At 51.8% G+C, this 16609-nt stretch overlaps 1 protein-coding gene across 1 annotated transcript; it reads left to right on the forward strand.

The window, feature by feature from the left end:
* Nucleotides 1–581: 581 nt before the first annotated feature.
* On the forward strand, nt 582–16397 carry LOC144133897 (uncharacterized). The gene is made up of 3 exons (XM_077666958.1): nt 582–1582; nt 7818–7986; nt 15574–16397. The coding sequence occupies exons 1-3, from the start codon at nt 642–644 to the stop codon at nt 15892–15894; spliced, it is 1431 nt and encodes a 476-aa protein (XP_077523084.1). The 5' UTR covers nt 582–641; the 3' UTR covers nt 15895–16397.
* Nucleotides 16398–16609: the final 212 nt, after the last annotated feature.

Here is a 16609-nt window from a genome sequence, read left to right on the forward strand (position 1 = left end):
GAACGATACCCACCGACGTCTCTTCACACCCCGACGTGTTGTACTGCTCGTCTGAGTTCTGTGATCGCGAAGCGGACTACATCAAGTCTCTGCTAGGCAGCAGCGCTGTTGGGCCATGCGAGAATTTCTACGAACACGTCTGCGGCTCTTGGGCCAAGGCACACCCTTTGGGCGACAACAAGGGAACAGGTGCAACAGTCTCCACCGACACCATCCTTCAAGACCACTTGGTTGAAAACCTGCTACAGCTGCTGGCTTCGAATGAGGAGCACGACGTCGGCTTAGCTGTTTCTCTTTACAACGCGTGCGCTGATCCTAAGAAGGCTGCTGTGGCACCTACGACCATGAAGGAGCTTTTCAAGGCGTGGGCGATCCAGAAGTGGCCCAGAGAAGCCGCGGCCGCAAATCGGGAGTCGTGGACATTCGCTGGTGAAATTGTGAGAGACTTAGGCTTGCCCACCTTGCTCGACGTGGCCATGATAGAAAGTTTCCGGGAGACCGATGTTTCTGCTGTAGAGCTGCGCGAGCCTAAGCACGTCTTCTCCACCAACGACGCTTCGAGACCTGTGGTGACAGCGCAATTCCGCAACGCGCTCAGCGACGTCGCCTCGGTGTTCATTCAGACCCTGAACACAACCCTTATGGACGAGGTAATGACTGTCTTAATTCGTCTCGGCTCAACACCGCCTGAGCCCGCCATCGCTGAACTGGAAGAGCTCAAGTTGGGCGGTTATGCTTCGGTCAGGCTTTCTGATTTGGACACGGCTGTCACCGACTTTTTACGGGTCGCTTTCGACAACGCTCTACACTTCAATTCGTCGACGACCGTAATCCTCCGCTCATCGAGATATATCAGAAGCTACCTGCCTGCGGCGCTTCGCGAGCTGCCGGCGAGGGCAGTCATGAACTACGTCGGTTTTCTAGTACTAATACGAATGGCCCCATTCCTCCCGGAAAAGCACCAGGCGTTGAGGCAGCTATTCTGCAAGGACCTTCGGGGCAGGACATTCACCAGCGTGACTGACTCGAAGGTTCTGTGCCTGATGGCTGTGGAGAGCGTCTTGCCCTCCTGCCTCGTCAAGCTCTCGACGCAAGCTCTAGACTCGCACGAGCTCATTGCCGACAAGCTGAGTCAGCTGGAGAAGATCTTCAGTCGCCACATTCCCCACCTGGCCTGGATGAACGAATACGAGGCACTCGTCCACCGATACCAGCTCAAGCGGCGGCAAGCTGCGTCCTTCGGTCACGGGAACCACTCCTGCTTTGCGAACGCGTCCGCGTCCGGCTACCCCAAAGACAACCCGGTCCAGCTCTACCGCGCCGTTGCCCGCTCTCAGCAGCAGGCGAGGCTCCGGGGGCGCAACGCCAGCAGCCTGGCGCCCACTTCACTGTCGCCCCTGCGGACGCAGACCAGCTACGACGCTTCGAGGCGGCGCGTGCGCATCCCGGCAGCGCTATTCAACGCCTCGATGCCAACCAACAGCAGCGCGTCCGTGCTGCACCTGTCACGCTATGCTGTGCGGTTCTACCGAGGCCTTGTGGAGAAGCTCTTTGACACCGCCTACGAAGCCGATTCGCTCAGGTAAGCCTATTCCTGGCCAAGCACGCCTATAGTGAACCCGGAGGCACTCCTTCAGCTTGCCTTCAGTTGCACGATCTCAATTGCCTGCAGTTCGTCGGTGCAGTTTCTGGCGCATTGATGCGCGCATTTCTTCAGCAATGATCCTCTCACCCTCTATCGCCCCAAGTTTTCTGTTGAAATCTCCTCAAAGGGATGTGGAAGTATGTTCTAAATAGCATGATTCCGCTCTGTGAGGGGTTAAGTACCACGGCTTCCTGTTATGCACCGCTACCTGAGTTTTATGAGAACAGGTAAGAGCACAAATCCCTCGTACCATCGGTTTTGTGCGCAGTGTATTATCGCTGCGTTTTTAAACGCGTGAGGCAGCAGTTCTAAGCCTCTGGGTTAAAATTACTCTTTCTCATCATTTATTAAAGCAAACATTATCAGATTGGAAATCATTTACCATTCACACTGCGTGTGTATTATCTTCTTAGTGGCATTCGGAGCTGGTTATGAGCCAGAATCGCAGTTTAAAAAGCTTTCTGGTGAGCCAGGAGGAAGTTGCAGTACTGTACAGTTGACATGGAGTGGTCGCTTTCAGTTGCCTTGGAGCGCTCTGAGATACGCCACCACTACATTCGGCAGGCTCTTTGCCGAAGACTCGCCTCTCACTCTAAGCACTCCGGTTCTCGTGGGGACTCCCACTAAACCCAGCGCGGCGCCAGCACTGCGGCGATTTGCGATGGGGCGGCAGGGGCGGGGGCGAAGTGGCTGTGTGAGAGTATGACAAAGTTTCAATGTTCTTGAGCTAAAGTTCTCCTCAAGCTTCACGTCATCGAAGCTCATCAATTAGTGTCGGTGTCTCGGAACGTTTCTTCGCTGTGAGTGTCAGCAGAGATCACCGCGCTAACTGCGGTGACTGCGCCAATGGCATTTGCTAGTGTGGAAAAGGCTTAGCGCGAGGGGTCTACTGTGGTCTTTCCATTTTTTGACGAGACATCTTTGGGGCAAAAAGTGGCCGTGATCAGAGCAAAAGTGGCACCAAATTTGAAATGCTGGAGGCGCATTGGCTGCGTGTGGCCCGGGGAACGACGGGTGCGTCACGGAATCGCGACGAGTGATGTGTGTGACGGATGCGGTGCAGTGGAAACACTAGAACACCTGCTCCTTCACTGTGCCGAGTTCGCCGATGCTCGTCGCGATATGCTCGTGGCCTATAGGACGCAGGGCATACTACCAGACTCCATCAAGACGCTATTGTGGCCGAAGGGCAGTGCGCGCACTCGTGAGCGAACTTTGGTGAGCCTCAGTGCATTCCTCGAACACACGGGCTTGACATCCCGTCTGTTCTCCGTCAGGTAGTTACACGCATTGACCGAACGCTCCGCGAGTTTTACCTTGAACGATTAATAACTGGACTCCCCACTCCAGTTGTAACCAACACAGTGTTGTGCGCGTGTGTGATTTAATTCCTCTAAAATGAACTAATCACGCGCACAACCTGGACACATTTCTTATTGTGTAAATAGTTTGTACATATTACTTCTCCCCCTATCCTCTCTTCCTGTCCCCTCACCTCTTTCATTTCATTTCTCCATTCTGCCTGCTATCCTTTATTTCCGCTGCCCCAGCTCAGGTGCTTCAGTATCGATGGCAGATGCCGGGGCTAGCAAAAATATTTTCCTTCCTTTTTACTATTATTTTTAATAAAACCACTACCACCACCTGGAAGTGCAGTACCACGTGACCGGAAGTGTGGGCGGAGCCAACGCGCGGCGCCAAATTTGAATGTTTGGAACGAAGCGTTGTGGGAATTAGACGAATTGCGCAAATTCTCGGGCAAATAGGGGCAATATAGGCAAAGAGGAGCAAATAGAGGCGACGAGAGCCGAAGAGGCGTCAATGCTTTCGCATTCAATGCAGGTTACCGCTGTGATATCGAATTGTTTTATGACTGCAAATGAAGTAGAGGTGTTCATTGGTACATGCACTGCAAATAAGTATCCATATGCACGGCGAAAGTGCAATGCTTGCGGCTTATTATAGTGGCACGGTTAGTTGAGGAACTCATCGGTATGACATATCTGACTAGGCTCAAACAGCTTTTTGTCAGCAACCGCTCTGAGGATGGATATGTTTTCACGGGAGGGCACAAGAAGGAAAAAAAAAATAAATGCTCCAAACATTGCTACCAGTCGGCGCCAAAGAAACGCTTTCTTGTTTTTTCTCCATCAGGTGACCGCTTTCAAAACACCTGAAATTTTTGGCTTCATGGCACCTCCTCCAATTCGGACTGAGAGCTCGCCGCTATTTGTACGCTCGTAGCCATGATACCTAAGCGACTAGACGATGACGCTATAACTAGCTTGCACTTGAGTAGCCAACAATACCAGGTAGTGAATGCATTGGGAACCAGCACATCATAAAATTCAGAATAGTATGCGGATGAGCTCATCTATTGCTGTGCTCGGCAGTCGTAATATTCCCGTGGTAGGCGTAATACTCCTCCAAAATTCTCCCGCCAAATCTGTTACGGCTTTTTTATCGGGCTATTTTTCTGCCATTTCAAATGTTTCCCAACAAAACTTTCATGCTTACTTTGTTTTTACCTAAGTCAAAGTTTAATGGTTTGAGATGCAAACTTAATGCTCTCAAAAACAAATTTCCTTGAGGGGAAATAAACTTACCTTTGGAAATGGCTATAATTTAGAATAAGCACACCAACCCGCCCTATATTTATCCCAATGCCACCGCTGTGGTTGTGACCAGGCCAGCGGCCTTGAATGGTTTTGAACGGCGGAGTTGCGTCCGTTGGCACCGGATGCGTTCAATTTTTCGACAGCGGTGAAGTTGATGGCTGGCGGCGGCGACCTTTCAGCTCGCCCTGTAGCCTTCACTTGCGTGGTCGGGTCCGAACAGAGCAGCACACCTTCCCGTGCTCTGAGTAAGGGAGAATCCACGAGATCTGAAGGAGGGGAATCCTCCGGGCAGTCCCGTAATATGCGATCTAGGGTAGCTAGGTCCCCGCAGAGTTTATAGTGCTGACTGATTTGATCGGGGTATATGTGTGTATATATACCTACGTGCATGGATGCGAGTAGGTCTTAAGTCTGCGTCAGATTATTCCTTGATTTTTGCTGAGGGACGTTTCCAGTAGCCGCATGCCTAGCCTCACGTGGTGGTTTCACTGAGTGATGTCATGAAAAGAGGTCAGACCCTCATTCGCTACATCCAATTCCGATATATCCACTGCTCGGCCGACGAGACCCCAAGCGTGATTGCGGGCAGCTTCGTTCTCGGCATTGTCCGAACGTGCCCGGGCTCCCATTAGATTGATCTCCCTGGTATGGGTGTGGGGCTTAAGTACTTTTAGAATTCTCAGAGCGGTGGATGGAACTCGGTCCCTCGCAAAGTTACGTATGGCCGATTTGGAGTCACTGATGATTACGTCAGCGTCTGTGTTGGCACTGGTCATGAGTATGGCTGCTTCCTCAGCGGTTTCGGAGTTTTAGGCGCGTACTATGACCGCTGCGACCCCTTTTGCGGGTGCGTTCAAGCGTGGCTCAGTCTCCGCGCAAATCACAAACGTACGATCCTTCATTCCATAGTCTGCTGCGTCTACGTATAGCACCCCTCGTTGGTCTTTGTATTTCGCGAGCTTCCGCCCTTGCCTTTCTTCTGCTTCGTCTAGTTCGGGCTGCATGTTTTTAGGCAGGAAACTGACCGTAACCATTTTTCATATGCGTAGGGTATCGATCTGGGGTCGTCTGCCGTCGATTGGGCGTTCATGTCCAGATTGGCCAGTATGTGTCTGCCCACCTTGGCGTTCGAGGGTCTGTACAGTTGCGTGGTGGTGTGTGCTTCCGTTAGCTCACCTACGGTGTTGTGAATTCCAAGGGCAAGGAGTTTGTCAGCAGATGTCTTTCTGGGTAGCCCGAGGGCCGTCTTGTATGCCTGGAGGATGATCGAGGCAGTCAAGTTTGGCCTTCTCCCTCTCTTAAGGTGTAGATATGGTGGGGTATACGAGTATACATGAAGCTGCTATTCTTTCTTTACATGTGGCTGGTCAGCCGAACACGCATGCTGTTTACGGATCTCCGGCTTTAGGCCTTAAAACTGTGAATCCTTCTTTTGGGGGAAGTCGTGAATAAAAACCAGGTCTTGACCATGCTGCTTAATATCATTTAAACATACTAACCGTATCGCGCTAGGAAGAGTACGGAATTAAGAGAACCTAAACTTAGCCTACGCACCTAAAAACTAAAAATTTGCCTTCGTTAAAAACATTGTCTACAAATCTGTCTGCTCTGTAACACAGGACCGAATACGAATACATTTGTGCTGTAAGACGGCTGGCTACTTAATGAAAACAATAAAACTTGCTTTAAGGGAAGATTCTAATTGGTTCAAAGCATTCCCCACTGAAATTCCAGGTGCATTCTGCAACAGCCGTATTCCTTGACGCACGATTTGGCAGAAGTTAAAGTTTATGACGCGGCATGGAACAAGTCTTCTAGTCGATAGAAAAACCGAATTCAATTTTTTCAGTGCGGCGTAGAAAATACATAACTCAGCCCGATTTCTTTGATCGTAATGGGTCTTTCACAACGAGCATTTTTAATTCTCTAGACAAGTACTGGTTTATGTTCAGGTGCCGAGAACCAGGCTCACTTACAATGGCTTTGAAAGGCATTTCGTGCGTCTTCAGTGTAAAAGAGAATTGATAAACAGTTGCCTCTGCTGCTCGCTTTACATTTAGACAGCGACGTCAGCTGTGATTTGCAGAGCACCAAATTTAATTTCTACTTTTTATGCGAAAGCATTATGGGCCTCATCGGCAGTGAAACCCGTCGTTGTCGTCGTTGACAGCTGAGGTGGTCGAGAAAAATCCCAGAGGACGTCACTGTGGTATCCCTAAAAACTGTTGCTTTTTGGCGAACAAAGGTGAACTTAGTATGCGCTTTGCCTTACGACTCTATGCTAATGAGTAGTGGCATTGGAAAGGAAATAAAAATTTAAAAGAAAGCACGCACACACACACGTGTGTCTGTGTGTGCGTGCGTGTGTGTGTGCGTGCGTGTGTGTGCGTGTGTGTTCATTCCTATTCAAAATGAATGAGTGATTAAAGCCGTTACTGCAATGGGGAGGGATAGCACTCGGCCGCTGTTGGGGATTTATAATAGGAGGAATGGGGTTTTAGGCGGTCGTCTTCATAGCCTTCAGAGCTGCGCGTCGCAAGTCCGTCGACTTCTTTTACACTACTCGAAGCAAGCCGCTCTCACTGCCGTATGCCGCGATGGCATGTTGTGCTGCGGGGCTTGGTCGTATCTGGTCTGTTAGGGTGGCCATGTAGTACGTGCTGAGTTTTGTGTCTCCCTAGCGAGAAAGAGGGGCAAGTCCGTATAAGATGCAGATCTGCTCTACAGTGTTCTTGGCAGTGGGTGCATCTGTTGTGCATAGGTTCGTCGTGTCTGGCTAAATACCACTTGTGAAGTACGTATGTGCGGGTTGTACGCTGATTCTGTAATAACGGTGTTCAAGAAGATCTCTTGCGGCCGAGAGAGCTGTCCCGTAGTGTCAATCACAGGCGCTGGTGTTCCTTCCGATAACCGACGCCTGCTGCCTGCTTTCATTTTAGTCCGAACGTAGTGCATCAGTGCTGTGTCGGGGGAGCCTTCATTGACCAGTTTTCGGTGGGGATTTTGATCTACCAGGTTCGGCAGGAAGTTGGGGTGTGGGGCGTTGTACTACATCAGCGCCGAATGAAACGCGAACAAGAAAACTGAGGTGGGAACACAAAAACACCAGCACATTAGCTCCTGGAAAGGAGATAAAGCCAGGGTGGTAAACACTTCATAACAAACCTTCGCGCCTCAGAAGTTAAAATAGTAATGAGCTTCTTCTGACTAACGCTTCTTGTTTTGTTGTTCATTGCTCAATTGTCTTGTTTGCGTTTAATATCTTTCTGGTACTACATTTGATCAAGCCCACCCGCTTGCGCGGCTGCGTTTTCCCCATCCGTGCCAATATTATCTGCAGTGTCCATATCATTTGGATGTTTGTTCTCGCGTCTCGCATCCCTTTCAATCCCTTCCTGATGTAGTTGGCCACCGCGTCCTCTGCTTTGTTGCTGTCAGCTCTGCTATCGCTGCGTATCAATCAGCTGAGATTCGATAATTGTTTCAAAATTAAAAAACCTTAGCACATCTTCTAGTATGTGTGCTGATGCATGTAAACGACATTTACGGCCTAGGTTTGCGGACGACATCCAGAAGCTAGAGTTGCTGCTGAACTGCTTCGAGCGTGACCTCGGCCAGCTCCCTGGCAGCATCAAGGGCCAGGCACCCCCAGACCCTGCGCTGTCCAGGGGCGCCGCGCTGCAGCAGACGGTGGCGCTGCAGTTGGCCTACAGGGCCTTCCAGGTGCGCTGTTTATTTTGGGCCGGCCAATGTTTCCACGTCGCAAGGCGTTCGAAAGAGCGAAATCCTCCACGAGGTCATCTGTTTTCTATTGAAACGTTTTCCTAGTGAGACGTCCCGTAGAGCTGCGCATATGGCTGTGCGGGAATATGGTGTCTGTATGAAAATGAAAAAATGCGGAAATCCATACGCTCTCTGGGCGGTTTCCACTGGGTATCCATTTGATCTGTGTGACGTCACGCGCAGTCCGTATGTGTTCTCTTCCCTACACGTCTTCAGTATTGTCCGTAGACACCTCGTATGCTCTTCGTGTTCTCCATATAGGGGATGTATGGAATATTTTTAATTATGGAAATCGTCATAGAGAGTATTTCCCCAGGGTTTTGCCGACGGTATCCTTTGTTGCAAATGGGTCGCAAGCCCTAAGGGTAGCGTTGGCCTGGCGGCCTGGGGCACAGCTGGAAACATCCGAAGGTCCTGGCAAAGGATGAGTCGACTGCCAACAGAACAACTTGTTTTTTTCTAGCATCACAAAAGAGCAGCCGGTCAGGACGACCACGTTACTCGACGGAAGAAATCGAAGTCTCTCTTTGGCGTCCGGGGCAGCTGCCTTTATACCCTCGGAGTCGAGGGCAAGAAGGAACGGCTCGGGATGAAGCGCACGAGACGGCGACGCACGGACATGTTGAGACGTGACGTGTCGCGTCCGCCGGGCCGGCGCCGGTCAGACCTCCTCGCCTCCCAGTTGGGGAGCTCCTCTCCCCGGCTGCCGCGCTTTGACAAGCGTGGGCACCCAAGCGTGGGCACAAACATGCACACACACACACACGCACACACGAAGACACGTGGCATTGAAACCTGCCTGGACGCGCTTGGCGGGAGGCGTTGCGGCAGCGCTGAATGGGCCAAAATGACCGCCACTTTGAACGAAGCCCCGGCGTCCGTTGCATCCGCGCCGGCTATACCGCGCGTCGTAGGCGAAACGTAACAGATCGCCCCGCCGGGAGAAGGAGATCCCGATGGTCAGGGGACTGCATCCGCTGTCCGGAGGGATGTCGCTCGATGATGCTCGTAATCGAAATCGGTCGTTCCTCGGCGTTGCTTGAGCGCAGCGCACAGAGAAGGCCTCGTTCTCAGGTTCAGGTTCACACAGGACACTGCAAAGTGACTTCTGGAGAGTTGCCATTTTTGTTCTCGTTCCCAGCAAGCGTTAGAACTACGCCGAAACGCAACCGCTCAGTCAGCAAGCACGACATAACCCTCACTAAGCTCTGCCAGGCTCTTTCCCCTTTTATACTACTGCCTAGTTCCTTACAGTAGTCAAGCAGTACTCAGAACGCGTCCACAAATGGGAAAATTGCACTAGAAAGCACGTCATCACTTTGAAACACTAAACAAAAGCAATATGTTAAAAATCCTGCCTCAGGAAGAAAACATCAGTAACAAACAACTTTGAGGCGGATTCCTAAATTAGGGGCCTCGACTTAAGCCATCGGCGTTACCGTTGAGACTCCCCTTTTTGTAACGCACCTCAAAGGAATATTGTTGCAAAGCGAGGCTCCAGCGCAGGAGGCGGCCATTTTTGGGAGAGATGGTCTGCAGCCATTGGAGAGGGCAGTGATCCGTCTCAATGATAAACCTCGAGCCGGCTAGGTAGCATGACAATTTCTGAACGGCCCACACGAGACACGCACACTCTTTCTCGGTGGCGCTGTACGCCTGCTCACGACATGTCAGCTTACGACTAGCATACAGAACGGGGTGTTCCACTTCTCCATTTTCCCGTTGGCACAGTACAACGCCCACGCCTCGCTCACTAGCATCGCACTGAACAACGAACCCTTTTGTGTAGTCTGGCGATCGTAGCACAGGCTGGCTTGTTAGGGCGCTCTTTAGGGCGCTGAAAGCTCTTTCCTTTGTCTCGCCCCAGACGACTGTTTGGGGCTCTGTTTTTCTTAGAGCGTCCGTCAGGGGAGCCGCGATATCGGAGTACCTGGGGATGTACCTCTGATAGTAGCCGGCGACACCTAAGAACGACCGAATATCGGTCTTCGTGCGCGGTTGCGGGAAGTCTCGCACAGCGGCCACATTTATTTCAGAGGGGCGGCGACGACCCTGTCCAATCACGTGGCCGAGGTAGACAACCTCGGCCTGTGCTAATTGGCACTTGGGAGCCTTGACTGTCAAGCCCGCTTCGCGCAGGCGGGTTAGCACTGCCCGCAAGTGTGCCATATGCTCAGACCAGGATGCGGAGAATATCGCTACGTCGTCTAAATACGGTAAAGCGAATTCTTCCTGTCCCCGCAACACTTTGTCCATGAGGCTTGAAAAGCAGTATGGCGCGTTTTTCAAACCAAAACTCAAAACCTTAGAACGGAATGTTCCCATTGGTGAAATGAACGCCGCATACCTACTAGCCTCTTCTGTAAGTGGAACCTGTCAATAACCCCTGACAAGATCTAGGGTGGAAATAAACTGAGCGCTACTAACTTTCTCAAGGCGCTCCTCGATGTTAGGGATCGGATAAATTTGATCCTTAGTGATGGAATTAAGCCTGCGGTAGTCGACGCAAGGACGAGGTTCCTTGCCCGGTACCTCAACTAAAATCAAAGGGGAGGTATAATCACTCTCACCCGCCTCAATAACACCGAGCTGTAGCATTTTCTTTACCTCAGCCTCCATAATATCGCGCTGGCGGGGTGACACCCGGTACGCCTTGGATCGTACTGGCTCTGGGGAGGTAATTCTATTTCATGAGTAAGGACAGAAGTCCTACCGGGCCTCTCAGAGAACTGACCTTGAAACTCTTGTAAGAGTTGGTGTAGTTCGGTTTTCTGCTCAGGCGACAGCGGTGCTTTAATGATTAAGTCACTAATGACCTGATCAGTGTCTTCCCTGTTCGTCACTGAGCCTAGTCCCGGAAGCTCGACCGGAAGCTCTTCGGGAACGTTTACCATCATACACACCACTGCTTCCCGTTGTCTATAGGGTTTGAGCAGATTACAGTGGTAAACTTGCTGTGCTTTCCGTTTTCCTGGCAGACTCACCACGTAGTTAACGTCCGACAGTTTTTGAACAATCCGTGCTGGGCCCTCCCACTGCACGTCGAGTTTGTTTTTTAGCGATGTGCGCAATATCATTACCTCATCGCCCACCTCAAAACGACGGGCCCTGGCTGTACGATCATAATAAACCTTGGCCCTCTGCTGGGCCTTTGCCATTGCTTCACCTGACAACTCCTGTGCCCTTCTTAAGCGTTCTAGGAGCCTAAGCACGTACTCGACCACGACTGGGTCGTCGCCCCTGCCTTCCCACGAGTCTCGAAGCATGCGAAGCGGAGACCGCAGCGAGCGACCGTACACCAGCTCAGCTGGCGAAAACCCCGTAGCCGCATGCGGCGCGGTCCTTAATGCAAACATCACCCCAGGCAGACACAGCTCCCAATCACTTTGTTGTTCAAAACACAATGCTCTCAACACGCGCTTCATGACGGAGTGGAGCTTCTCAACGGAATTCGACTGTGGGTGGTACACTGAGCTGTGTAACAGCTTTACCCCACACCTTTCGAGAAAGGCTGTCGTCAAAGCGCTAGTAAACAGTGTGCCCTGATCTGACTGGATTTCCGCAGGAAAACCAACTCGCGCAAATATGGACAGTAGTGCATTGACTATCTCAACTGAGCTGAGTTCTTTAAGCGGCACTGCTTCAGGGAACTTTGTCGCTGGGCAGATCACAGTCAAAATATGTCTGTACCCCGTGGCTGTTACCGGCAGAGGTCCCACTGTATCCATAACGAGCCGTCTAAAAGGCTCCGTAATGATAGGTACCAACTTCAACGGCGCCCTCGATTTGTCCCCTGGTTTGCCAACCCGCTGACAGGTGTCACATGTCCTCACAAAGTGTTCTGCGTCACGAAAACACCCTGGCCAATAGTACGCTTGCAAGAGACTGTCCTTAGTCTTCTTAACTCCTAGGTGTCCGGACCACGAACCGCCATGCGACAAGCGCGACAGATCCTGACGGTAGCACTGAGGCACGATCAGCTGATCGAACTCCACTCCTCTGCGGTCTAGATACTTCCGGTACAGGACCCCACCTCTTTCCACAAAACGAGCATTTTTCTTGGCGATACCTTCCTTGACATTGCAGCGCATGTTTTCTAGGCTGCCATCCTTTTTTTGCTCGGCTATCAAAGCCGACCGGCTGACTTTTAGCAACCTATTAAGTCCATCTGACGTAGGCGCGATGAGCAAATCTGCAGATAGCTCTTCTAACTTTCCCGTGTCGGGCATCTCCTCTCCAGTACCTGGTGCCTTCAACGCTACAGGCTCAATTTTATTCAGTTCGGACGTGCTCTGAATATCAGCTTGCTGCGCCTCCGACCCTTTCTCATTGTTCGACAACGTCGGCCCCGCAACTACCGCCTTTGCAGCGAGCTCCCGAACTCTCGATCTGGTTAAGGCCTGAACGCTAGCCTCACCAAACAAAAGCCCCTTCTCGCGCAGGAGGTGATCGGACCTGTTCGAAAATAGGTACGGTTACTGGGGGGGGGGGGGGGGGGGGGCAGCATAGATGACACTGCGGCCTCCGTCTCAATTGCTCCGAAAGGTCCTTCAATAAGCACTTTTGCTACGGGCAGACACACGCTATGAGCTTCCACGGCTTGCTTGATCCATGCGCACTCGCCCGTGAACATATCGGGTTCTACGTAAGAGGGGTGAACTACATCCATTGTAGCCGCGGAATCACGAAGCACTCGGCACTCTTTCCCGTTCACGAGGAAGTCTCGCATGTAAGGCTCGAGAAGCTTCATGTTCTCGTCAGTGCTGCATAATGACAAAAACACGACTTTTGTTTTTGTTTCTGGACACTGCGCCGAAAAGTGACCCGGCTTCTGGCACGTATAACACACGCGCCCTTGCCTCGTCTCGAACCGCTTTCTGCGTTCGGCTTCGGCTGCCGCCGTCTCCTTACGTTCGGTCGGACTGCTTTCACTCGCATCCGCACTACGTGTGTCCCCCCTTGCTCTCATGGGTGTGAACTTCGGCCTCTCAGACTTGGAGCCAAATTCACCCTTTTGACCGTCCTTAGCTCCGCGAGCCCGACGCGTCACAAACTCCTCGGCTAGCTCGGCGGCTTTAGCCACTGTACTAACGTCTGGCCTATCCAAGACCCAGTACCGCACGTTCTCAGGTAACCGACTATAAAACTGTTCTAGCCCGAAACACTGCAGAATTTTCTCGTGGTCACCAAACGCTTTCTCTTCTTTGAGCCACTCCTGCATGTTTGACATAAGCCTGTAGGCAAACTCTGTGTATGACTCACTTCTGCCTTTTTCATTTTCCCGAAACTTCCGACGGAACGCCTCCGCTGACAGCCTGTACTTTTTTAGCAGACTCGATTTCACTTGGTCGAAATCCTCTGCCTCCTCTCTTTTCAAGCGAGCGACTACGTCGGCCGCCTCGCCGGGTAACAAAGTGAGCAAGCGCTGTGGCCACGTTTCCCGAGAGAACCCCTGCTTCTCGCACGTTCGCTCAAAGTTAACCAGGTACAAACCAATGTCCTCTCCAAGCTTAAACGGCCGCATCAGGTCAGTCATTTTGAACGATACTCGTTCTCCTGCACCGTGTGCCTGACTTCCATTACGAGCGCGTTCCATCTCTACCTCGAGACGCTTCATTTCCAAAGCGTGTTGACGGTCGCGCTCTTCTTTCTCTTTATGTTCTTTACGTTCGCGCTCGTCTTTCTCTTTTTGCTCTTTACGTTCGCGCTCGTCTTTCTCTTTTTGCTCTTTACGTTCGCGCTCGTCTTTCTCTTTTTGCTCTTTACGTTCGCGCTCCTCTTTTTGCTCTTTACGTTCGCGCTCGTCTTTCTCTTTTTGCTCCCTCTCCTCAATGGTCTCAAGGCATTCAGACAGCTCGTCATCCTCAGCCTCCAACTCAAGAATAGCCCTTAGCAGTTCTGGTTTTCTGAGTTTGTCTGAGACATCCAGACCCAACTCTCTTGCAAGCTCCAGCAATTTCGGTTTGCGCAACGACTTCAAATCCATGGCTGCTCCGAATGCTGCTTTCTCTACTGCCTACTATTGTCTTGCCGCAAACTAACCCGGCAGCAACGACAACACAATTACCAGCTCTGTTTCTGACACTAACAAAAGCCTGGCAAAACTCAGAAGAAGAAAGACCCGCACTCACCAAACCTCGCAGCCAAGAATTCAGCGCAGTCGTTCCGCTGCAGGCAACCAGTCATCACACAGGGCTCGTTGCACTGCTCCCGGATGGTCGTTGTGCTGCTCATCATACAGTTGATCGCATATCTTCGCTGCTGGCCTCCGTTGTCGCGATCTCGCCGCTGGCAACCAGTTGTTGCAAATGGGTCGCAAGCCCCAAGGGTACCGTTGGCCTGTCGGCCTGGGGCACAGCTGGAAACATCCGAAGGTCCTGGCAAAGGATGAGTCGACTGCCAACAGAACAACTTGTTTATTCTAGCATCGCAAAAGAGCAGCCGGTCAGGGCGACCACGTTACTCGACGGAAGAAATCGAAGTCTCTCTTTGGCGTCCGGGGCAGCTGCCTTTATACCCTCGGAGTCGAGGGCAAGAAGGAACGGCTCGGGATGAAGCGCACGAGACGGCGACGCACGGACATGTTGAGACGTGACGTGTCGCGTCCGCCGGGCCGGCGCCGGTCAGACCTCCTCGCCTCCCAGTTGGGGAGCTCCTCTCCCCGGCTGCCGCGCTTTGACAAGCGTGGGCACCAACATGCACACACACACACACACGCACACACGAAGACACGTGGCATTGAAACCTGCCTGGACGCGCTTGGCGGGAGGCGTTGCGGCAGCACTGAATGGGCCAAAATGACCGCCACTTTGAACGAAGCCCCGGCGTCCGTTGCATCCGCGCCGGCTATACCGCGCGTCGTAGGCGAAACGTAACACCTTCTATTATCGGTTATGGTCTGCGTATTTTATCAGTCGCCGTCTCCACGACGGTAACAAAACCATTATAAGTTATTTGCTCAGTAGTTTTAGAAAAACTTTGAACAATTTAGTAGCATAGAATAGCGCGTGGTTAGAACACCTGGAAAACAGTCCCTCTGGAAACGTTAGGGCATCGGCTCGGCTTGTTTACCGGTTTCAGCATCCGGCCCTCTCTTGTACAGCTCTGAAGCTACTGTTGCTCCTAAAATCTGCATATTGAAATAAGAGCGGCAGCTTACGCCAGCCACTCAAGGAATGAACTCCGCCTCGCCCGTAGGACTGGTTTTCGACTGGCTCCCTCCAGCGCTTCCGGAGGCGGGTGATACAAAACTAAAGGGGGACGTAGTGGAGGGTTACCGATTAACTTCGACCACTTGGGCTTTCTTAAAGTGGATGTTTTTTGTGTTTGTTGAGCGACGTCAGCGCGCTGTAAATACCCCGAGTCACTACGCAGGTGAGAAAGCTATTGCAGGATAAAACTTAAGAAAACAGCAGTTGGTAACACTGGGCCACGGTCCGCGGTGGTCCTGAATGTGGGCGGAGCTTCACTGCAGACTGAAGTTCCTTTCCTCGTAGAAGATGCCTCGTTTTTATTTTCCTTGCGCAGGAACTGTCCCTCGAACAGCACTTGCCCAGCACCTACTTCCGCTTCGAGAAGTTGCCGGAGATGTCGGCCGACCACCTGTTCTTCGTGTACTATGCCCTGGACAACTGCGAGTCCAGCGACGAGGTGCACCAGGACCAGGCGGGGCTGCCCGCTCCGTACCGCGTCAACCTGCCCCTAAGGCACCTGGTGGAGTTCGCACCCGTCTTCGGCTGCCCCGACACCGGCATGGCTCACTTTCCCCAGGGAAGGCGTTCGTCCTGCGCCGTGGTCCTCCCGGACTCGTGGCCCGTCAAGGCAACCACACCTTCCGTTCGCGCCTGACTCGTCTGCGAATCCCTTTATCGTGAAAGCGGCTGCGGGCTTTTTTTCTGTGTCAATTTAACTCTCGCGTTATAACACACAGTCACTTCTCGCTCGACGTTCCTGTGGGTACCCGGACACAACGCTCATAGAGCCTCCAAAGCATTCACTTTAAAGCAAGTGCCTTAATTTTTATTCTGTCAGCAGCCAGCAGCCAGGTTTCTGGTCGATCTGTTTGCTATCGATTGCCATAGGAGAGCGTGCTTCTGGCAAACTGATTCACCCACAAAGCAGCCCGCCTAAGATGCGCGGTAGTTGTCATCGTAGTTGGCCATCCTCAAGATATTCCTATATTGATTGCAGCCTGTCTAACTGGTGACTCTCGGGCATTGTTTCGGCGTTCCCGCAGCATTCTTTCATTTCTTTCCCTACACAAACCAGCATATTTTCTATTCAGTTTAACTCGGGTTTGTTTTTGTGCACGCATATAAAGTACAGCAGGGTACAATTCGATCCCTTGCTCTTCGGAGGGAATTAGGACAGCTCGAATATGCACACGCTACTCGCCAACGCATAGATGCGAACGCTGCGAGCGTATCTGCGGAATAACCAATAAAACAAATTTGTTATTAATTCATAATAAAGTTCTCTGTGCTGCGTGATTGCTCCGCAGCTGCCTCGTACCAGCTTTGAGTTTAGCTCTGATCCGTGACTCCATTTCAGCGCACCCTCGCAC

Source organism: Amblyomma americanum, chromosome 5 (genome assembly GCF_052857255.1).
Source record: "Amblyomma americanum isolate KBUSLIRL-KWMA chromosome 5, ASM5285725v1, whole genome shotgun sequence".
Taxonomy (NCBI): domain Eukaryota; kingdom Metazoa; phylum Arthropoda; class Arachnida; order Ixodida; family Ixodidae; genus Amblyomma; species Amblyomma americanum.

Coding starts and splice junctions, on each gene's coding strand:
- LOC144133897 (XM_077666958.1), top strand. CDS start 642: ATGGACGAGGTAATGACTGTCTTAATTCGTCTCGGCTCAACACCGCCT. Junction 1,583..7,817: donor TACGAAGCCGATTCGCTCAG/GTAAGCCTATTC, acceptor TTTACGGCCTAG/GTTTGCGGACGACATCCAGA. Junction 7,987..15,573: donor TGGCCTACAGGGCCTTCCAG/GTGCGCTGTTTA, acceptor TTCCTTGCGCAG/GAACTGTCCCTCGAACAGCA.